Source organism: Phoca vitulina, unplaced genomic scaffold (assembly GCF_004348235.1).
Source record: "Phoca vitulina isolate PV1807 unplaced genomic scaffold, GSC_HSeal_1.0 scaffold44, whole genome shotgun sequence".
Taxonomy (NCBI): domain Eukaryota; kingdom Metazoa; phylum Chordata; class Mammalia; order Carnivora; family Phocidae; genus Phoca; species Phoca vitulina.
The window spans coordinates 13,425,707-13,449,471 of record NW_022589747.1 but is presented as its reverse complement, the minus strand read 5'-3'; the positions used below and the strand labels follow the sequence as shown (position 1 = coordinate 13,449,471).

The window sequence follows — 23,765 nt, the reverse complement described above, 5'->3', positions numbered from 1 at the left end:
AAACGAGGGTTCCCGGGCGGGAGGCGGGGAGGCGTTGGCTGCGCGGCCGATGAGCTCCGACCGGAGCGGGGCGGCTGGGCCCTGACGCGCCACAGACCCCCTTTAACTTTTCTGACCCCGCTTTCCCCAAAACTTCCTGTCCACCCCACATTTCGCAGAATCGACCTCGGCAGAGCACGCTTTGGGAAATGCTGCGGGGAGTCGTTCACGATCGTTCCTATCCACGTTTTCGATTGCGAGATAATGATTTCAGTCCCAAAGGAGCCCCCTCCCGGGATTTGCGCATTGTGATTTTGAGGGCGCGCACATCTGAGAGCACGTTTGCGGGGAGCGCAGCTCCGACGCCGGGGCTGCACCTCGAGCGCGCAGGGCCAACCCCAAGCCCAGCTGGGACGCGCTGCCCCGAGCCCCTAGTCAGGGCCGGAGTGGAGGGGAGCCTGCTGGTGGAGTGACCCCGGGCCTGGCCCTCGGGTCCTGGGTCCTCGCCCTTCTGAGGAGTGGGGCGCCCTTGATGGTAAACGGCGCTAATGAGCCCTGATGGCCCTGGGCTCCGCAGTGATTTCGCGGGAGATGGATTTGATCGGAGGCCTTGCCTCTGCAGAGGCTCCGCTGCTGACATGCGGGACGTAATGGGGTCTCTGAGCCGGTCAACGCCAGCAGCAGAAGCACGCCCTGTCCCTCATCCTGACAGCCAACGGTTCAGCCCACACCTTGGCTGCCCGGCCAGAGGTCGCCCCTCCCTCCCCGCCCCGTGGCTCCTCCTTACCTCCCCCATTTCTGAAATGAGAGGGTTAATCCCATTAATGCCAACAGCCCAAAGAGCTGGCCAACTTGAGCTAGAAATAAAGCACCCTCTGAAATCTTTCTTCCTACGCTCCACCCCTCAGTGCAACCTGTCGTGCGCAATTAAAGGAGTGGCCAGAAATACACAATTTAAAAAAAAAAATCTCGTTTTAGGGGATTTACCCTGTAGATCGAGCCAGAGAGAACCAAGGTCTCTCCTATCTAAAGCAGAACTTTGGATTGCGGTGCTGTTACACTTTTTTTTTTTTTATCTCTGACCACTGCAATTTTTTTTTTCTTTTAATTCTTCATCTATGAGTATTTCGTTTTCCTGGGAATAGGGAAATGTGTTCTTGCGTAGGCTCCTGCATGGAGACTGGGCACATCCTTTCTGGGTAAATAGGAAAGGGGCCAATTAACTAATGAAGCAACCTAATTAACAGCTGTAATTCCAAACAGGTAATAAGTTACAAGGCACTATTCACAGACAGCTCCCTCAGAACTGATCCGACTTCTCACATCTTTGTTTGACTAGCAGAGTTCACATTCCAGTTAGTGCACACTGACTGCAAAATAGTATCACTAACCCATGCTTGTGTAGCTCATTTCAGTGGCAAAGTTCTAGAACCATGTTCTTAGAAAAGCACTAGGTTCAGGCGAAGTGATTTCTACAAAAGAATAATGGAATTAATGCTACCTCCCAGGCAGTGAGCCTTCACCATGGGGCTGGTATCATCTGTGATCCTCCCAGAGGACTTGACCGTAGTTTGATTACCCCAGCTGTGCACAAGAGCAGACTCTTGGGATGACACCTTTAGGGACTGGCAGAACTGAGATCTGAGCGCAAAGTCCACACGCATCCTCCCGTACCACCTTCACTTTCTTGGGTTTAAGACCTAGGTTCATTTTCTGGATGCTCCATTAGACAGGTCACAGACTCTGGAAACTTCCTCACTCCATCTGCAAATGGGAACTGTAATTCTTGCCCTATCAACCTCAAAGACTTCTCTTGAAGATATATAAATGCACACACTTGAAAACTATAAAAGGCTGTAAACCTTGCCAAAATAAATATGTTATTTTTTTCATTTTTATTGTTATGTTAATCACCATACATTACATCATTAGTTTTTGATGTAGTGTTCCATGAGTCACTGTTTGTGCATAACACCCAGTGCTCCATGCAGAACGTGCCCTCTTTAATACCCACCACCAGGCTAACCCATCCTCCCACCCCCGTCCCCCCCCAGAACCCTCAGTTTGTTTTTCAGAATCCATCGTCTCTCATGGTTATTTTAATCAATATTCTCACCATTTTTATTTTTGCTGATCAAAGGAACCAGAGAAGAAGGTTCAGGGAAATCTCTAAAGCAGTGAGATAATCTTGAAAAAAATGACCTCAGGTCTCCACTTTATCTTGCCGGGAAAAATCAGACTCAAGGCATCAGGGTCTGGGGGATTGTGGGTCCCCTGCCTTCCAGCCAGGCATCCTAGCCAGGCGGGAAGAGACCGTGGTGTGTGCTTGATATGAGCGCTCACCAAAGTGAGCCTTTCAGAGTTAATAGGAAACTCTATCTCAGTGAATCTTGGGTTGGGGCTTTTTGTGGTATCACACAGCAAAATGATTTTGGAATTGAGGAAGCTCCCAGAATGGCAAGGTACTATACATTTCTATATCCTTCCCTTTGGAAGCTGCCCCTCTAAGGAAGTAAGCCCTTCCAAAGAAAAGGAGAAATATCTAATACTGTATTCTGAGTCTAAGAAACCACTGATAATAAGTTTTACCATCAATTTAAGAACAGCTTTTTTCAGAATGGAAGAAAATACTACCACATTAAACAGATAAATCAACTGTTAGGGCAACCTGATTTCACAAGTATTAAAAATAGAAAAAATGTGGGAGTCTTATGATTGAGGAAGTGTGTTATTTATTTGATAAACAGCCTTAACCAAATCCAGTACCCAAAAGACCGTACTCTGGGCTGTTGACGATGACTCTCTTTTCAGTAATTAGGTTTTAGTAAAAACTCAAGGATGGAAGCGGAAGCTACTTATGTCTCAGTTTTCCCAACTTGATTTGGGTCTAAAGGCATGGAAAGAGAGGAAGTACTGAATTCTGACTTAGCATCCCTAGATCAACACCAGTTTTTTCAGCAAACAATTTTTTAAAATTTTATTTTATTATGTTATGTTTGTCACCATACAGTACATCATTAATTTTTGATGTAGTGATCCACGATCCATTGTTTGCATATAACACCCAGTGCTCCATGCAGTACATGCCCTCTTTAATACCCATCACCGGGCTAACCCATCCTCCCACCCCCCACCCCTCTAGAACCCCCAGTTTGTTTCTCCGAGTCCATAGTCTCTCATGGTTTGTCTCTCCCTCTGATTCCCTCCCCCCCTTCATTTTTCCCTCCCTTCTCCTAATGTCCTCCATGCTATTCTTTATGTTCCACAAATAAGTGAAACCATATGATAATTGACTTTCTCTGCTTGACTTCTTTCACTTAGCATAATCTCCTCCAGTCCCATCCATGTTGATGTAAAACGTGGGTATTCACCCTTTCTGATGGCTGAGTAATATTCCATTGTATATATGGACCACATCTTCTTTATCCATTCACCTGTTGAAGAGGATCTCGGCTCTTTCCACATTTTGGCTATTGCAGACATTGCTGCTATGAGCGTTGGGGTGCATATGGCCCTTCTTTTCACTACATCTGTGTCTTTAGGGTAAATACCCATTAGTGCAATTTCAGTGAACAATTTTTATGGTTAAGCAGAACATTCCTAAAGAGGGGAAAACATGAAATTCACACATGAGATGCATTCAAACTCCAAATAAATGTTCACTGGGCCTTTTACTGCACCATATGCCCAATGACGCACCCAACTTCCTTGTGGGCCCATCAGTTGTTGACATGACGCATTCTTCTTAAAGACGTGGGCAACATGTCCTCAACTCACAGGCCAATAAGAGAGAAATGAGAACTAGATTGGAAATAGGTAGGAATGGAAAAGTCACAACTCAAAACAGTGGGAGGATCCAGGTTCAAGTTCAAACGTAAGAACTACTTTGCACGATCCAATTGAATTTAATGCATTCGCACAGAACGTTGCTCCAAACTGCGAATCATCTCATCAACTAACCTTTTCCATCTTGCAAAAGTAATAATATAAAGTAGATCCTGAGATGTCATAAGGTGGGGGCCTTCAGGGCAACAGCAAAGTCGAGATGTGATACAGCTTTCTACTTTGAAGTGACTGGCATCAATCACGCAGCACCCTGATGCACGAAGAAAACACATTACACACTCCCTAGCTCTGATGCTTATTGATAGATATTCACGAGCACACGGTGTCTCAGAGTTACAGAGGCAGACAGTACCAAGGTCCACATGGTCCCGTGGAAGGCGCCCCTGGTCAGGAGCACAGGCCCCCGAGTTAGACACCATCCCAGGCAGCTCTGCGACCCCAGGCAAGGCAGCTAGTCTGACTCAGCCACGGTCTTCTCTCCTGCGCACTGACGACGGTCTCTTCCTCTCTGGGTTGTTAGAGGGAATAGTACTAACAGTAATAAAATTCCTAAATTCCTGCCATCTATTGAGCAATTTCTTTTCTTTTTTTTTTAAAAAAGATTTTATTATTTATTTGAGAGAGAGAGAGTGAGAGAGCACAAGCAGTGGGACAGTAGAGGGGAAAGGAGAAGCAGGCTCCTCGCCGAGCAGGGAGCCCCACACGGTGTTCGATCCCAGGACCCCGGGATCATGACCTGAGCCGAAGGCAGACGCTCAACCGACTGAGCCATCCAGGCGCCACTATTGAGCACTTTCTACATACCAAAGAGTGCTTAACATTCAATAGATTCTATTATTTCATTTCATCTTTACCACAATCATGGAATATGGCTCATCCCTATTGTACGGATTAACAAACTGCCAAGATCACCCAGCTGGAAACGGCAGAATCCAAACTCAGTCTTGTCCTCTGTCAGAGATGGCTCTTAATCACTGTGCTCTGATAAGAATTTAAAACTTTTTGTCTTATTCACTGATGTATCCCAAGAGGCTAGAATGACATCTGGCCCACAGTAAGCATAAACACAGTAATAAAATCTGTGGAGTGAATAAATAGAGCATTCATATAAGCTAATCTGCTATTTGATAAGCATTTTACATAAATTCATCATTTCATTTCATTCTTACATTACTCTTGCCCTAATATCTCTAATTTACAGCTGAGCAAACATGGGTTCAGAAAAGTGAACCAGCTTCCCAGGGCCACACAGTTAGTAAGGGAAAGAGTCTGGATTTGAGGGCAGATCTAGTTTCTTCGAAGCTCAGCTTTCCTCTGAGTGAAACTGCTTTCAGCGCCTCGGGAATGAGTGCCTAATATGCAGCCTGCCATACGACAGCCTTTCCTTGAATATCTCGAGCTCCTCACCCGCATATATTTTAATCCACTTAGGGTGGCTGATCTAAAGTAGAGTCTGTTAAATATATTGAGGTTTTACGGGGAAATGGTTTTAAGCATCGAGCATTACTGTACCTGATGAAAATGGCATTATCCGTTTACTTAACTTTCTTCAGTTTTTTAAACTACTAACGTTTCAGGGCTGCTGTAAGGAGTAAAAGGGAGAAAGGATGTTAAATGCTTGCCCCAGCCCTGGCACTTAGTGCATAGCAAGCAAACCCCGCCCCTGCCATCTTGTTCCCTTGACCACGTGCATCTTGGAAGCCACAGTCACTCCAGCACGTGGAGGACGAGGCAGAGGATTTTGAGTCCACTGCCCACACCGTTATTAACAGGTTAAGCTGACTGCCTCGTTTTCTCTCGATTGTCAGCAACAGAAGGCTAGGTGATGTGTAGTTTGCCTCTCTAACATGACTATGTGGTTGCTGGACTTGATTTAATCAAAAGGCAGGGGCACAAGAATATTACTTGCTAGCTTCATTTAACTACTGCTGGTTTCCCTGATGCTCTGGAATAGAAAACATATCCATCTACCTTCAGTAAACCTCTAGGTGCTGTTAGCAAGCTCTCCCAGGCAACCAAAAGGAAGAGATTTAGTGTTATGGATAGCTAGAAAAACAAAACTCTGTTTTAAACTCACACAGAATTTGAGGATTTCATTGCAAGTTATGGATGGATTTTAATGTAGGATCTTCTCAGTGTCATTGAATTATAAAGCAACTATTTATGGTTTTTAATATAAAAGGTGACATCCTTGGGGAGCCTGGGTGGCTCAGTCCGTTAAGCGGCTGCCTTCAGTTCAGGTCATGATCCCAGGGTCCTGGGATCGAGTCCTACATCAAGTCCCACATCGGGCTCCCTGCTCAGCAGGGCGTCTGCTTCTCCTTCTCCCTCTGCCCCTCCCCTGGCTTGTGCTCTCTCTAGCTCATGCTCTCTCTCAAATAAATAAATACAATCTTTAAGAAAACAAAACATATTCCTGATAAGGCTATACTTCAAAAATAGCTTTTGAAATTAAAAATTCCAAAATTCATACCATTGGTATAAATTCTAAATTATTGAGCTTAGAATGGGACAGTTGAAAAATCATTACAGTGGTGGCTTATTCATTATGATAAATTACATTTTTTCAGGACCACATTTGAAGTACCAGAGTCGATACACACACACACACACACACACACACACACACGCACACACACACAGAGACATTTAAAATAGGAAGCACGAGGGTGCCTGGGTGGCTCAGTCGTTAAGCGTCTGCCTTCGGCTCAGGTCATGATCCCAGGGTCCTGGGATCGAGTCTCACATTGGGCTCCCTGCTCTGCGGGAAGCCTGCTTCTCCCTCTCCCACTCCCCCTGCTTGTGTTCCTGCTCTCGCTGTGTCTCTCTCTGTCAAACAAATAAATAAAATCTTTAAAAAATAATAATAAATAAAATAAAATAAAATAGGAAGCACGAAACTATGAGAAACCACACTAGGACGAGTGCAGTGGCCCTCTTCAATCACATCCATCGACACCTGCCCGGTGGTTAGGGGTAAGGGTGCAGATTGGTCACCTCTGAAAATGAGGATGCACTTTTATGAGAAAAACTCATCAGCATAATTCTAATGAGTTACGGTCTTTGTTGTGAGAAATGAGAACCTCCGTGGTCTCACCCTAAAGAACATTAAAAAAACATTACTAAGAGGAAATTGCAAAAGTAATATATGTTGGAGTGATGAGGCAACTTTTTTCTGATTGACCAGATAGATAAATCTGGCAAGCAAGTATCAAAATACATTTAATTTTGCCACAACAATGGATATTCTCTTGACAAAAAGCATATGAATCACCTTGGACCCATGAAACTGGGTGGTGATAAACAGATACATCCTTAATGATGCTTGGAGTGGTTTCATTCCCCACCCTTCTTTTTTTTTTTTTTTTTAGACACTTGTTTTGTTGTTTATATTAATTTAAATTTGGCTCTGCAGCCTGGATGCCCTCGGAGCACTGGGTAACGCGAAACATGTGCAGCACTTTCCTTGAGCAATTGCCAAACATTTCCTTCACTGGGACCAAAGGACCTAGGATGTTGGAGCTCACTGGTCCCTGATCTGGGGTGGTTTTTTGTTTTTTTGTTTTGTTTTGTTTTGTTTGAGGTCATTGCTATCGCTTTTTTTTTCTTCCATCTGGGAAAAAGTATAAAATATACAGTTCCTAGGTCCAGAGCTTCATCTAGGGATGTTTACTAAAGCTTCTAAGGACCAAGGCTGAGTCAAACTAAAAGGTGTTCTCCCAAGCAATAAATAACATTAATCTGATTTAGTCACTTAATCTGGCATCAGCAGGCAGAAGCAGAAATACTTCCCCACATTCTAGGTATTTTTTTGCTGGTATTAAAACTTAAAGTCTTAGGCAAAGCCATATAAAATCTTACAAAGTTGGTCTTTCTGCAAAATGATGGCTTCACTACAGTTATGATCCTCTTTGGAAGGGAAAAATAATGTTTTCGGAATTCCACAGTGTTAGCAGCTGCAAAGAAAATAAATAGTACTCAGAGTTTAATTTGTAGTCATTGGGGAGGAAGGGAAAGATGATGAATAACGAATGTCGCCAGTTCATCCTTAAGAATTTGTCTTTGCTATCTGGTACGTGGAACATCCTACTGGGCAAATATAGCTACTATTAAAACGAAAATGTAAAGCCTCTGCAGAGAATTGGAAATTGGAGCATTAGATCATATTTACAAACATTTTCATTCCCTACCACTGAAAATCAAGTGAGAAGCCAGAAATTGAAACACCAGGCCACAATGGCTTGAAGGAATTTGCTTTTGTACGAGACGTCCCCACTTGCCCTTGTTACGAATTAACCACGGGCTAAAATATGCATTCTTTAAATTCCAATTCAGGTTCTCTATAGGAAAGTTATAATACATTCATAGATGAAGAGGGGGGAGCTGTGTGAGAGCACGGTGGGACTGAGCCCTTGTTTACTACAAAATGAATTCATATAGGTCCTTGTAGTGGAATCAAGATGACAGAGGTCTTATGACGGCCCTGTGGTCGCTGAGGAGGAACATGGTTCTGTGCAAACTGAAGGGAGTTCCCCACCGTACGCCTGTCCTTCCTCGTCTCTAGTGGGAAACGAGCAGTTTCTGTTTATGTTCTTGGGGACCAGAGGTCCCAATGGATCTACCTCTACCTACCCCCCTGATGGTTACCTGATTGCCACCTGACTTCTCCAGGCATCAAAACCAGTTTCTTCTTTTTTCTTTTTTTTACAGTCAAAGTGATTTTAAAACAAAAGTGAGGGTCATCAGATATTTCTTAGACTCCCAAAATCTAGAACGGTGCCTAGCACCTAGTGGCCTTCTTCAAAGATTAAACAAAAAAAAACTGCTACGTTTCAAGAGAAAATAAGAATCTATTTCAATGAAGGGTGAATTCAGCTATCCAGGTACGCATGTGAGTGGGCAGTCAGTCCTCAAAAGGAGGGACCGCGGGAGATCACCTCAAGCCACTGACAAATGCAGCAGTTTCCCAGAAGGAGAAAAGAGCCTGCAGGAACTTGTCAAGAGCAGGGGCTGTAGCGTTATGTAATTGCTGCCATCTTGACCATCCTGCTTACTGGAAACCTAGGATTTCTTCTTCATTGGCCAGTTGCTGGTGCCATAGACAGCAAGATTTACAGAATGCTCTTGTTAATCCACAAGAAAGGATTTTCATGAATTCAGATGGCTGGGCAATTTCCCGGTCTTCTACAGTAAGAATGAGAGCAGGTGGTAGGGCTGGGTGCTGGGTGCACAGCAGAGCCCCGAAAGGATTTGCTGAGTGAGTGAGTGAGTAAGTGAGTGAATGTATAAGGGATTAATTTGTGCATGAAGCAAATGTATGAATAAAACAACACTCTTTGGGGCACCTGGGTGGCTCAGATGCTTAAGCGTCTGCCTTCGGCTCAGATCATGATCTCCAGGTCCTGGGATCGAGGCCCACATCAGGCTCCCAGCTCAGCAGGGAGTCTGTTTCTCCCTCCCTCTGCTTCTTCCCCTGCTGGTGCTCTCTCTGCCTTTCTCTCTCTCTAATGAATAAATAAAAATCTAAAAAAACAAAACAAAAAACACCCACTCTTAATTTTGAAGCCATTCAGAATAAAGCAAAGATGTTCAATTACTGGCTTTTCCAGATAAGGTTGAAGAGATTTTTATTCCTTTGCTAGAATCATCTACAGTCACTCCAATCCCCTACTCTTTCTGACAGTGAAAGAGTTGCTAATATGTCTGTATTATCTCTTCATATAAAAATACTTTTAATATGTAAATATTAATATTCATATAAACAACCAAACAAACCAATTGCTAACCATAAGTGATAAATTTCCAAGGGAAAGATGGGCATGGAACAAAGTGGCAATTTCTCCTTCCATTTCCAGAAGAATCTCTCCAAATTCCACTTCCCTTGCCCAAAGAAAATTGCATTTAGTGCTGAGAGTCTTGTTTATTTAAGCTTTGCTGGGAGAACCTTTTCTGTATCACTGGGTATTTCTGTCGAGTCCCAGATGAAGCCAGTCAACTTTGGATTCCACATCAGGCCCAATCAAACCTTGAGCTAATATTTTGCAAAAATCACTCTCCCTCCTCTGTCTTCCTCATCCCACTTTCTAGTTAAGTAAAAGCAAAGTGGTAGAGGGAAAATAGCACCATAGAGAAATAAAGAACTCCTAAATAATCCAGAGCTTACCAATATGCCTTTCAGTAGAGTAGATTTATAATTCAGATACAATTTTAAAACTTGTGTTGAGGAGTGGCTCAGTCTTTAAAGTGTCTGCCTTCAGCTCAGGTCATGATCCCAGGGTCCTGGGATCAAGCCCCACATCGGGCTCCCTGCTCGGCAGGAAGCCTGCTTCTCCCTCTCCCACTCCCCCTGCTTGTGTTCCCTCTCTCGCTGTGTCTCTCTCTGTCAAAAAATTAATAAAATCTTAAAAAAAAAAACTTGTGTTGATGGTGGGCACCTATACTGTGTTCAGGAAAAGGATTTGTGTCCTGGACACTGATCCCTGCCCACCAGTCACTCCACAAATAAGCCAGGCAGGCAATTACAATGACTCCCCACTCAACTCCTATCTCAACATAGGATCATCTTGTGTACATTTAATTTAGTCTTTAGACTATACTCTGGATCGAAACTTTTCCTCTGCCAATGTTTCCTAATGCTTGAGTGGGAACCCAAATAAAAGAGAGGATAGAAAAATCTCACATTTACAGTAAAATATGTAAGAACAGATACTGCGATGCATCTTAAAATTTAAAAATTAAGGAAAAAACCAAAAACACCTGCATGCAGTGTTGAGTGTGCCCGATTCAGCTGTAGTGTTATTATAATAGGAACTGTCAACAGTTCAGACTGTGGCCGCAGCTGCTAACTTCATTTTGCCAAGGGACTCAAGAAAGATTCAGGTCCAATAAGAATGATCATTGTATCAGTTGCATTGACTCTTATCTGGGAGACCTGTCAGTTCCCTGATATGTGGCGATTCTTCCACAATGTTTGCTGCTAATGGGCCGCGGAACCCGGGTTCAGGCCATGCTTTATAAGCAAATCATTCCTATCAAACACCTGTGGAACTGACATGACTTATCCTATCTTAGATCATGAAGATCGAGTGGGATCCCTTTCCCACTGCCTCATCATTTGGAATTGGAAAACAAACACATGTACATTAGACTTCTTCTTTCTCAACAATTAAACAAATAAAAGACCGTGTTTGAGAGAGCATTTGGGAGTTTGGGGTAGTCTTGCGCTCTTTAATCATATGTCTGATTAAAGATAAGACAAGAAGTGAAGACCCATATGCACATCTTTACTGTACTTTATAAATAGTGCTGTTGCTGATAAGAACAGTCTTGCTAAGATAACTGCCAAATGACCAGGTCAAAATTCCTCCTGACTCCTCTGACCTTCCCTTGGGTATTGTCACTGTTTTCTCCTTTGGCGGGCACTGGCTTTCCCTGGTGCAACTTTCAGGTTTTCAAGAGCTTCAGTAGCATTTCAGGAACGAAAGCATTGCCATAGTATCCATTTTTAAGTTGGCTGCCATTTTTTTCTTTTTTCTTTTTTTAATTTAAATTCAAGTAGCCAACATAGAGTACTTCATGAGTTTCAGATGTAGGGTTCAGTAATTCACTGGCTGACATGCCCACAATCAGCGTGAGAAATAGCAGCCGCCAGCTCTCAGAACTAAACCAAGTTCATAGTCTATGGGAAGGTATATATTGTGCTCACAGTTTTAAATCCTTCCTCTGGTAACTCGTCAAATTCTCTCTTCTCTTCCAAATCTCCTTTCTTTCTTTCTAATTTATTTATTTATTTGTTTGTTTATTTATTTATTTATCTATCTATCAGAGAGTGAGAGAGACAAAGAGAGAGAGCACAAGCAGGGGGAGCGGCAGGCAGAGGGAGAAGCAGGCTCCCCGCCGAGTAGGGAGCCCGATGCAGAACTTGATCCCAGGACCCTGGGATCATGACCTGAGCTGAAGGCAGGCGCTTAACTGACTGAGCCACCCAGGCGTCCCCCAAGTCTCCTTTTGCATTCATTTCTCCTCTACTTTGCAAGTGTTCTCGGTGAACAAAGTCCCATGACCCACAGGTACTCCTTTTTTAGTATTATTGACCTTATGATTGAGATAAAGGCAGTCCCTATCTTTACCTGTTTTTAAAATTACAGATGGGAATGGCTTAGAAAATACTCGCGAATATTCACGATTAAGTCACGTTTAATTTATAAAAAACCCACTGAACTATGGGCCCAAAATGCTAACATTCTAAGAAAAACATAAAGAGATGGTACCTTCGGCTCACACTTGCCCCCCTCACACGCAGTGATGAGAGATAGTCGGGAGAGAATGACAAGCTTAAATCTCTTGGTCACATAATTGACAGTTATCAAGCCCCGAAAGTGGGGAAACAGGACAGAAGTGATACCCAGCAGAGTATAATCCTCAGAGCCTCTCACTATCCCTGCCAACCTGCTCGGGGGCCACAGGCCCTCCCCTCCCCTTGGATTAAAGCTCAGGCTCTTGCCCCACGACTTCTTGTAGGCACTCAGGGAAACTCAGTCTTCTAGAGTGACCTTAAGGTGCCAACAAGATGCCCTGTTCCCTGACAATAATCAACACTTAGAACCTAACTTAAACTTCCCACAGCCCCCAGCAGCGTCCCCAGGCGGTCCTCCTTCCGGCTGCTGCTGTGGGAAAGGGTAGTCTTTCCCTGGTGGAATGATTCTCCTTTCTTCACCTTGCTAACTCCGTTCCTGACAGGGCAGGCTGAGGTGGGGGGAGGACAGATGGGCATAAAAATGGCCCTCTGTTGAACTGCTAAGAGACGGCCTCCGCCCTCTGGGCCAGCAGATGGCTCAAGCCAGCTCTCTCATGAGGTTGTCTGAGGCCCAGCTGGGACCTTCCAAGGGCACAGTGCTATGGGCAAGGGCCAATGCAGTATAGCCCTCTCTCTCTGTCTCTCTTTCTGTCTCTCATCCCTCTCCTTTCTCTTCCTTTTCTTTGCTCTTCTGTCTTTTTTTTTCTCTTCCCTCCTCAGCTCAAAAACCACAGCCTCTCACCTTTAGATTCCTTAGGTGTATGTTCCCCAAATTTGAGGAGACGATACTTGCTCCACCACCTTTACTAACCTGGAGGTGAGGAGAAACTCCCCATGCCCCATCCCCGGGAGTGAGGAAGACACACAGAATTTCAAAATTTTTCTGTGTCTGCCCTCTGAGTTCTTGAATTGTCTTACTGGTTTTCAGAAGCATAGTCCAGTCCCTCCCTTGGAATGCAACATCTACTGAATCTTGGTGCTTCGAAGGAAACTTCCAGCTTAGCATTCTATTACAAGACAGGGAGGATTTAAATATTTTTCACGGTGAACTACTGTTTTCTGTTCTTCATGGTAAACTATTTTCATGGTGACATCATAATACTCAGAATAACACAAAGGAGCTTTTACAAATTAGTACAAATGCCAGGAGTTACACAGGCACGTAAGCACAATTAAGTTATGAACGAACATTTATTGAACACCTGTTTGGTTGGTGAAGCAGTGTTCGGTGCTTTGTGTACATTATCTTATTTCGTCCTCACAATATCCTTATGAAGTGGGCGTCGTTATTCCCATTTTACAGATGAATACCCTGAGGTTCTAGAAGTGAAGTAATTTGCCAACGATCTCCCACGGGTTAGTGGCAAAGCCTGGGCTTGAGCCTGGCCAGTGGAGAATTTTATTCCTCTATAGACCTATCCTAAATTCTATTAAGGAGAATGATCCTTAATGGCTCCTAAGAAGATTTCAGAGAACAGGATTGTTTCTATTGGTGCTATTGCTGTCTTTACAACATCCGGCTTTCATGCAAATTATCCTCCTAATGTGACCACAAGTGACACTGTGAAGATCCTGGCACCTCTAATTCTTTACTCTTGTCTGTGAGTGTGTTTCCAAAGTCGAAAACCAATAGCGGAGCATCCAACGGGGATCCTAATTCTAACTGACAGCGGGAAACATTGAGTAGGTAGATATTCCCAGGGGTAGAGCACCTCTCAATACCCATAACACAAGCGTCAAAACGTACACCTTAAGACATTCTGTTTCACAGTTGCTCATTAAAGAGCTACGTGTCGTCCATTTCTTGCAAATTGGTCTAAGATAATTTGTCTCATCTCCTGGGCTTCGGTGATGCCATTTTTAGGCACTGCCATTCCCGACGCCCATACCCAAGCCAGGCATTGTTAATCACTCGTGGTGCTGTATTTTTCCCAAACCCTGAGACCTCCAGAGTTCGGGGAAGCCATGGCCAACTGATTGGCGCTGCCTCCAAGATTAAATGCAAGGGTCCTTAGTTGAGCATCTCCCTCTTTTGAGCTCCGTCATCTGCTTATCTTCATGCTTTTACTCTTCTCTGGTTCAGATTCTCTGCTAAAGCCCCTCTCAACATCCACGCCTCTCTTTTTCCCCATCTTGGACAGAGCCAAATACAAGAAGGCACGACTGCATCTCGGAAAAATAAATTTTGTTTGGGGAATAATTGTATTCTCCTACCTTTCCTGGAATCAACATCCTAACCAGAGCTGCCAAAATAATTCTAAGTGGGTTTAACCTTACAACTGGAGGCAAGTGAGATCACTGAATGTGTTATATAAAGAAGACAAAATCCTCCCTCGGAGAAAGAGAGAGAATGGCTGTTGCCAAACCACAGAGGAAGGGGAAGGTGATGGGCTGCTTCCGTCCTGGGGATCGCTCACACCCGCTCCCTGGCTCTCTGGAGCTCTTTGTTCGATGCTAGTGTTAACAAAAGCCTCTTGACCAAAAAATGCTGAGGTTACACAAATATTTGACAAAGAATTGTCTCTGCTGATGGATTGAACATGCTGAGAAAGTCACCGATTTACAGTATGGACGGATTTCCTTTTCTTAAAGATATGTGCAACAAAATTACTTGTCATTCTGACATCTGCAAACACATTCTCCGAGGCAGAGTTTAACAGCATGTCATAGACAATTACGACATGTGGCCCATCAGATGACTTGTCTGGGTGCCCTGGGCTTCAGTGATGCCAGCATCCGCTGCTGCTGAGGACACCACATGTGGGCAGTGAATAAATTCAGTGCACGTTATCCTCCATCGGTCCTAATTCGTCCCTACTGAGCACCTCAACTAGCACGAAGTCCATAAGGGCAGTGATGATAACCCGGTGACCCCAAATTGCTGAGACTTGCTACAGTCCCAAGATAATCTTTATTATGGCTAAAGTCCTAATTGCCACTGAATGAACAACAGTCACTTTTATGTGTAAGTCACCCAAACTTTTACGGAAACAGAGATACATGTGCTAACAAACATTAGTAGTCATTTTAACTATATTTTTTAGTTGCTCTTGCGACACGGGCTTCATTTTCGGTTGTGGTTTATGCTCGTTACTCCTCTAAGGAAAAAGACAGGTGGACGCGAGCAACAACAACCAAGGAAGTCCCCTGTCGGAGAGGCCAGAACTCTTTTAGGTCACAAGTTATTATGATACGAGTAAGGGCCCAGGCCTGGTTAAAGCATTCATCAGAAGATGAGTCATTACTGTTTGGGCCAGGGCAAAGACATCTAGGATCATTGCAAATGATGCCTGAGCTATTTGCTGTGGGATTGATGGGGCAATAACTTCACCCAAAAATTTCTAATGTTGCAACCAAGGCATAAAGTAGGCCATGCGTTTTGAATTGCAGTGGAAGTCAATGAATCCAGCAACCCCTCTGTCAAGGATTCCTGGAGGCACTTTGCTTCACCCCTGGCCAACTACAATAGCATCCTGGCAACTGAGCTCCTGTCCAGAGTCTCTCACCGCTTCAGTCTCTTCTATCCACACCTTTGTCTTCACCCCAGAAATAGCTCCATTTCAGTACTCCTTTCCACCCCCTCAAAAACCATCCTTGAATCCCCTTGCCTGGATGGGATTTGACACCTTCCACGCTGACCTGTCCCTGCTCTGCTGTCTCAACCCTCTTGCTTGAAAACTAGTCAATGCACCATCCCCCGTGTTTCTCATGTCCAGCTAGTCTCTTGTTTGGAATGATTTCTCTGCCCTGCTGAATCCCACCCAATGCTTGAGACTCTGCTCTGCCCCCATTTCTTCCGTCAAGTTTCCCTTAACCACCCTCATCGTTCTTCCTCTGATAGCGCTCATTCATTCCCAGTATGCCTTGGAGCACTCATCACATGGATATAGAGATTCTTATCAGGTAGTGCTTGCCACTTGTTTGGTACATATCATTTCTCTGTTGAACTGACAGAATCTTGGCATGCAATGTGCCTGCCTCGCTGCCCCCTCCTCTGCCCCCAGTTGCATCTTCTTGGTCTTCTCCATGGCGTGTGATGCCACACTCCCCGCAGAGAAGAGCCTGCAGGCAGCAGGCTGCTCTGCCGAAGTCAGTTCTCTCGTGTAGTTAATGCCTTGACCAGGAGTCACAGCCTACTGGCTGGCCTTGTTCGCTCAGCAACACGTCTTTCCATCAGGACTCTCCTAGCAGCAAATCCTGAGCTCTGGGAGCCAGAAACGCAAACTTCAAAGGCTAGTCTTCGGGCTACAGATGTCTCAGAAGCATCCTCTCTCTCTTTGCCCTCCAGTCAGAGTTCTCCCAACATCAAAGGTCAGTTTTAACTTCCTGATTTCCTTGGAATATGTGTAGATGTAAATACTTCCCTTGAATATCAAAGGCCTCTAATTTCAAATACAATTTCCACAAGTAAAACTGCCAACTTTATGCAAGTGCCAAGAGCCTCACATCATGGCTGCCCCGGCGTCTCTGGCTTCCTTGTTGAGATCTCTCTGGCATCAGGATCCGAGGAAGCGTTTTGGTGAGGTCTGTGGAAGTGTTGAGAGGAGTCGGGGCCAACCGAAGCAAAACAGGCACATCTGGGAATTTGTAGACAACACAGTGTGTGATCATCTCTACCCTCGATGAATGGGAGCACGCTGGGGGATGTTAGGAAACCCCCATAGTGCACTGCCAAGTTCATGACGTGCCCAGAGGGTCATCCCAACTCCCCTGCAAAGGGGAACAAGAATTGAGAAATGCACAGCTTCACAGAAGGCTTCCAGACCTTGGAACTGTCCGACCCCACCCCCCAGCTGGCAGAAAAACCCTCCTTGTTAAAGGGTCCCTCCAGCCGTGGAGTCCCAGATCCCTCTGGCTCCGACAAGAGTGCTATCCTGCCCTCCGCAAGTGATGCTGGGGCCCCCAAAAGACGAGAGGAGCTGGTGGGGAAGGAGACGTAAGTGGCCCCATGTTTTAGTAATGTCAAGCACAGTGTTTGGAGCGAGGATGCACTTACGGGAAAGGCTGGTGAGTCGTTTGCATTTGCCTTTCCTCTTTCCAGCGGGAAAGCAGGCCAAGCATCTCATTACTGCGAGGGGAGCAGAGACTCGTGTCAATCTTCTCGGAGCAGAATGCCTTCCAGCATCACAGCCAGCTCTGTAGCTGTCAGGCGCTGTGCCTCAGCGGAAGCCTTCTCCCAGCTTACTTACTCACACGGGCTCCTAAACACGCTGACATGCTGCCTAAAATAGAACCCACAACCCTGCCACCTAAACGAATCCGGCCTCTCTCGGCTTTCAACTCAGGCCAATCCAATGGAGTGGGGCTTCTCAGGCCGAAGACACGGGGAGGCCAGAGTGGACCGGTCAGTGTGGGTATGGGACGAGGCCCCTGCTCTCCAGGCCTCTCCACACTGCCTGTGGGGTCAGAGGAAGAGCCTTTGAAGCCTGAGCTGCTTCCAGCAAGGCCACTCATCAATGCAGTACTTACGTGCTCTCATCTATCGATGTGGACTCCTCCTGATCTTGCTGGCTGGCCCTGCTGGGACAGGCTCACTGCTGATGCTGCGGGCCGGACCCTGCAGGCTTGCTCAGGGAGACCCGCAGAGCTACGGACTCCCTAAGGGCCTGCTGACCGCTCTCGCAGTCATTACGTGACCTTCATCAGCATCCACGGACAACTGCCCCCAATCGTCATCCACGGACACCTGCCCCCGATACTTAGCATGCACACAGCTCTTCCAGCAGCGCCATCCCACGGGGGCTTCTGCGGTGGAAGCAACGGCCTAGTGAGGAGGGGGCGCTCCCTCCGTCGCGACCCTCCGCACGGAACGGTGTGCTCTTGGGGTTCTCCTGCGGTTCTTGTTGCTTCTGGAATCCCGGTGATAGCGGAGTCTAGAAACCATTCATTCAAAAGACATGTGTGGAGAACCTGTGATAAAGCCCCCTCTGGAGTGCTGCGGGGGCAGAAAACAGAAGCATTTATAAACTCAGACTGCAAGCAGCGTGTTGTCTGGAGGGAAATTGCAAACGGGAGGCAGTGCCCTCCCTAAGAGTGGGTCCTCGCCAATGTCCTCCATGTGGTGGGAACCAGATGACATGATGGAAGAGCCACCATCTGGGGCTCAGCGGACCTGGACTCCAGCTCTGTCACTCACCAACGCCTCCATCAAGTGACAGCTGAGCCTATGCAGTCTTACCCACTTAAAGGGGGTGGGACTAATGCGCACTTGCTAGCGGACGTAAGAACATGGAAGGAAATGAAACCGTGGACGTAAAAGCACTTCCGGAGACAGTATTAGGAATATGTCTTGGTGGCCCCGAGGCCGCGTTACCACAGTTCATATCTGGGAGGGGACCCTGGAAGGTGACTCAAAGAGCAGCGCTGCTGAACCATCCCGTGCTGTGTGGAGGGGGAAGCACCCAAACGCCAGCTCTGTGACTCCCCTAGAAGAGTCCATAACTTTGGAAGACACATCATCGTTTCATTCTGTACTAGCAACATATGAATGTGATCTATGTTTCTGGGTCTCGGAGACACCCTGACCATTTGCTGTCCTGCCCATGCTCCCTTCCTCCTTAGCACCGTGACTGGGTCCAGCCAGGTCCCTCCTGCAACACTCCATCTGATCCCTTCACTGAAGCCAGAAGCTACTAGATGCAAGCAGAAACCTTATCTGCCACCTGCCACAGAAGCCCTGAACTTCTAACCCTTAAGACCCAGTTTCAAACACATTGTCTAAAAGGCACATTTTCAAAATTTCCATCTTCGGTTGCCATTCCAACTCTATTTTAGTTTCAAGCATTTGTTTGTGATCCCAATTCTCTCAAGCCTTCAGAAAGCTGAGACTCCTTGAGCTGGTAGGTGGCAGAGCTGGGAATGGAATCCTGTCTCCCTGACGCCAGAACCAGGGTGGTGAGGCGCACTCCTGCTGGGGTGCCAAGGACTTTGAGGGAGGAGTAGGATGAAAGGTGAAAGGATGCAGGGATGGAGAGAGTAGAGGAGAACAAGGCAGGGGAAAGGATGTGAGGGAGCACGCTGGGTCTGAGGTGCTCCTCTGGGGAAGGGATATGGCTCTCCTGCTAGATGAGGGTCTTTGGTGCCATGAGAAGTCCATCTTCTAGCTGGTTCTGAGACAACAAAGCAGATGTCTGTGAAATCCCAGGTTTGTGTCCTCACTGAAGCTTGATTTTACTTTCAAGTAAGATGCTTTCCCATGCCTTTCCATGCACCCCATTCATGTGTGCTTATCTCTCCTGCAGATGCTCATGCCCTGCCACTGTCTTCCACACCCACATCTCCAGATCTGGTCACCACAGTCTCTCGATGGGCTCTCGGGAGCCTCCTGCACAGAGCAAGGCATGAGTGGTCTTCAGTTGCATGTGCAGACCCAGAGCAGAGCCCAGCACCTCACCTTTGGGCCCATCTCTTGCAGATTATTGGGACCATTCCTCTGATGCCGAATCCGGGGCCATCAAGCCAAGCGGCGAGTGGCACTCAGGGCCTTCAAGTGCAGCCCATCACCCCCCAGCTCCTGACCAACGCCCAGGGCCAGATCATTGCCACGGTCATCGGGAACCAGATCCTCCCAGTGATCAACACCCAGGGCATCACACTCTCACCCATCAAGCCCGGCCAGCAGGTAATGGCCCCATGTCCAGGCAGCCGTGGCTACCTGGACCCGCCTCCTTACTGCTCATCTTCTGTTTGGTCTCAATCAATGAAGAGTAATTTTTAAATCACAAAATATTCCAACCTGAATCCTAACATATCAATTTCAAAAGGCAAGTAGTTCTTTTTTCATTCTTAGAGAATACGGGTAAGAGCTAGGTCTCTAATCCAAAAATATGAATATATTAAGTTATAAACAAATAATGGCCTACAATTCAATAGGGATGTGTCCTTACTTTGACACTGATGATACTTAATTTTCAGACAATTTTAAAAGGGTTCAAGAAGAAACTAAGACCATTTATGCCTTAACTGTAAATGAGAAAAAAAATCACTCCATTGCACAATAAAGCAGGGAATATCCCGTAAGAGGGCAGGTGTGTACAAAGTTTAATATCATCACAGAGGTGGGAGTGGCCAACTTTGTCTGAAGAATTTTGAGTTCTCACAGATAAAATGGTTTGGGGACTGAGTCTTGATGGATGAAGATGGAGCAATGATGGGATCACAGTATGCCAGGCCACGGGAACAGCAGGTGCAAAGCCAGGGGAATATGAAGGAGGATGGAGTGTTGTGAAACAGAAGAAAGGCTCATGTGATTAGAGTGCAGGGGGAGGCTGAGGACAGTCATGGAAAGAGCTCCATAATCAAGCTGGAAAGGACAGACTTCGTCTTTGTGTGATCTTGAATGAATCATGCATCATCTCTATGCCCGTGTCCTCATCTGTAAAAACCAGTACCTGACTCAGAGTGGTTGTGAGGATTCAATGAGTCAATCCATATGAAGTGGTTAGTGCCTGGCACACAGTAAGCCCTTACATAGTCATGATGATGGTGATACCGTCTACTCTGCAGCCTTGGGAATCTGTGAGAGGTATTCCGAGGGAGGATGACATGCTCAGCTTCATTTTTCAAGAAAACAACTCTAACTCGGGGAGCAGATGGAGGCTGAGCTGAAGTGGTGAAACATCTATTGTAAACAAACCATTTAGGAGACTATAGCAAAACACAAAGAGGAATTTATGAAAGCATGCGCTGGATAACTGAAACGAAGGGTCTGGAATTGTAGTAGCATCCAGGACAGGATCTGAGAGTCAACAAGTGCATACGGTGTAGCTGAGAACAAATCCAACATCCAGAAAAAATCAGGAGGAGCGAGAAAAGGAAGGAAGATGAAGGAGTCACTTGGGGAAACATTAGCTTTTAAGGAATGGAAGAGGAAGGGAGAGACGGAAGAAGTGGCCAGTTAAGGAGGAGAGGAATCCAGAGGGCCACGATCTAGCATCCAAGAGTTTTTTAAAAGTAGGAAGTGGACACAGTGTCAAATGCTACAGAGATGAAATCGGTTAAAGCAATGGAGAAACATCAATTCCTCTCTTTCTTTGTTGTAACGCTTTAAAGTCTGGAGCTGCTCTGTTTGAAACATTTTGAAACCAGCAGCTGGGTGAGTCAAGAAGCAAAAGTTGGAAGGGCTGAGACCCAGATTTGCAGCTAGAGGGTGCACTAACAGGAAAGGTGGTGGGAGGAGAAGACAAATATTAACAGTGAGTACGTGACTGAGTAGATGGCCTCACGGGTTGTTGGAAAACTATAATGTAAAGCATCTAGCAAGGAAGTAAAATACGAAGGAAAAAGGAAGAAGAAAGCACTGCTCAGTTCTTCATCATTCGTCTGTAACAAAGTAGAAGTGTCTTCCCAGAGATCTCAGCCATTTGGCTTCTGATCCAACCATGCATACAGCCCACTCTTGGTGGCACTCAAAGACTATGCTTGCAAAATCCAATCGATTGTTCAATAAATATTTTTAAAAATCTGTTTAGTATATATATTTATTGACCACCTGCTATTTGTCAGGCACTGTACATGGAAGCTAGGCTGGTAGACATGACAGATACCATGAGCCCTTCCTTCATGGAGTTCACGGTCTAGCGAGGAAGATGGACATTCATCAAAGACTTGCACAAATGTACTTGAGATCTATAGTAAATGTCATGAGGGAGCAGTGAGGGGATCTATGAGTGGGTCAAGCAAGGATACCTCTTCCATTGAGGGGTGAACACTAGGAAAAACCAGGTCAGATCTGAACACTCTTCCCAGAGATGGAGACTCTGGTCTTATGCCCTTTGGTTCTCCCTCCAAATCTAAACCACTGCCTGGAGAGCCAAGGCTCCCAGCACCCCTCTTCTTCCTCAGCTTAATCATACCCAGTGGCTCACTCCCTGCCAGATATATCACTGAGGACTTCCCTCCCCTCTCCTCACCCCTATCTCTCAGCTAGATTATTTCTTTTACTATTTACAAGATGCCATTGGACTCTCTGCCTTCTAAATGGTTCCCTAAATAAGGCAAGAGCCTCTATCTTTTATTGGCTTTTTAAGACCTATTTCTATCTGTTCAAACTTATGCTAAAATTATCTCTAGGGGGAAAAATGAGATCAGCCTCTTTTCATACAATCTGCTAAAAACTATTTCTGTCAGCAAAGCCAAGTTGTAAATTGCCACAAAGGTGATGAATTAATTAGAAATCATCAACATTTAATACAAAACAGCTCTCATTCTCACCTTGGATTTCAGAGGAGGGCGTGTAGGTGAGAGACGATTCCAGTTACATAAAATTACAGCTCTAGATTTCAGGTAGGATGGTTTTAATCCAGGAGAAGGACCTAGCCAAGAAATGGCAAAAAAAAAAAAAAAAAAAGGCAGATATGGTGCCATTCCTCCACTCTTTGTCCAAATTAGACATCATTGATCCATTTCCACCACTCTGGGAACATCTGGTCTTCTGCTGCTCTGACGACCATGACTGTCTTCTTCACAGTAGAACTGGAGAGCTAGCAACTGGTAAGAAACAGCCAATCCCGTGGGGGTGTGCCTTGCACGTCCACTTCGTGTCAGTTATGACCAGCATCCCAGAGAGCAGGACTGTCCTGGACGGTGTACGTGCGTGCTGAGAGGACACGTGAACACAGCTGGAGAAGAGTGGCATACGAACCTTCCTGAATGTCCAAGTCACAGCAGGTGTCCCCGGGCCCGTCCTTCTTGTTCCAGCCATGTGCATATGGTCTATTCTAGTCCCGAAAGATCGAGGGAACGAATGGGGAACCTGGTTAGAAATATCAGGAAATGGTGGAAAGAAACGAATGGCTATTGCTATTTCTTGGCACCAGCTCTGAAACACCTTGAAACACCCCGGAACATATAGTAGAGTTAACAAGTTGGGTGAATTGACAGGAGATGCGCAAGTCTGAGTCCTGGATATAAAAGCTGGGATCCTGAGATCATAAAATGCCCAAGAGTCCAAAAGTAAAAAGCCCAGAGCTGGAGGTATAAGGATAGTAGTCTTCAATTTTTTTCTTTAAATATTACCCTTTACGTTGAAGAAGTATAATACAGACAACCACTAAAAAAGAAAGGATTTCTATCATACAGTAGAGAAGTTTCTCAATTTATTTTTTCATGTGATTTATGACAAATGCCTGATCTCACAAGAGCATAGTTCCAACAGTAAAATACATCATAAATTACAGGAGCAGAAAGTTCCCTAACTCACACTCAGAAGGGAATTCACTTTCATGGAGTGAAGTACCTTGGACCAGATTACCCAGGGTGACTTGTTTTAATTTAATGAAAACAATTACATCTTTAACTTCATTTTTACATCTGCCTAGCATTAATTAAAGGAACCTGAATAAAATCTAAGAGTGGACCCTCAACTACTCTTGATGATGATTTATTCCAATGATAAAAGATTGAGAACCTGCGAAGTTATCATCTGGAATGCAAGCAATATATTTTTAAAATACATACCAAGACTCAATGGCACTAGATCTAGCCTTCACAGTATCACATCAGAGATTCTTGGTGAGCAATGCAAGAGAATAAAAGTCAGAAAAAGACTAGATAAAAAAAAAGAAACAGAGGAAGATAGAAGTATCTTTCTGGGCATGAAAAAAAAAAGCTACCTAATACAAAAATATTTGGTGGATTTTGAAAG

General features: G+C 45.3%; 1 protein-coding gene across 1 annotated transcript in view; it reads left to right on the top strand.

Annotated features, from left to right (window-relative positions):
- LOC116648510 (POU domain, class 6, transcription factor 2-like) overlaps positions 1 to 23,765 on the top strand; it is a 151,547-nt gene that overhangs the window by 106,062 nt on the left and 21,720 nt on the right. Inside the window, exon 4 of the mRNA XM_032430507.1 lies at positions 19,536 to 19,742. Coding sequence (XP_032286398.1) covers positions 19,536 to 19,742 — 207 coding nt within the window. The remainder of the gene's footprint in view (positions 1 to 19,535; positions 19,743 to 23,765) is intronic.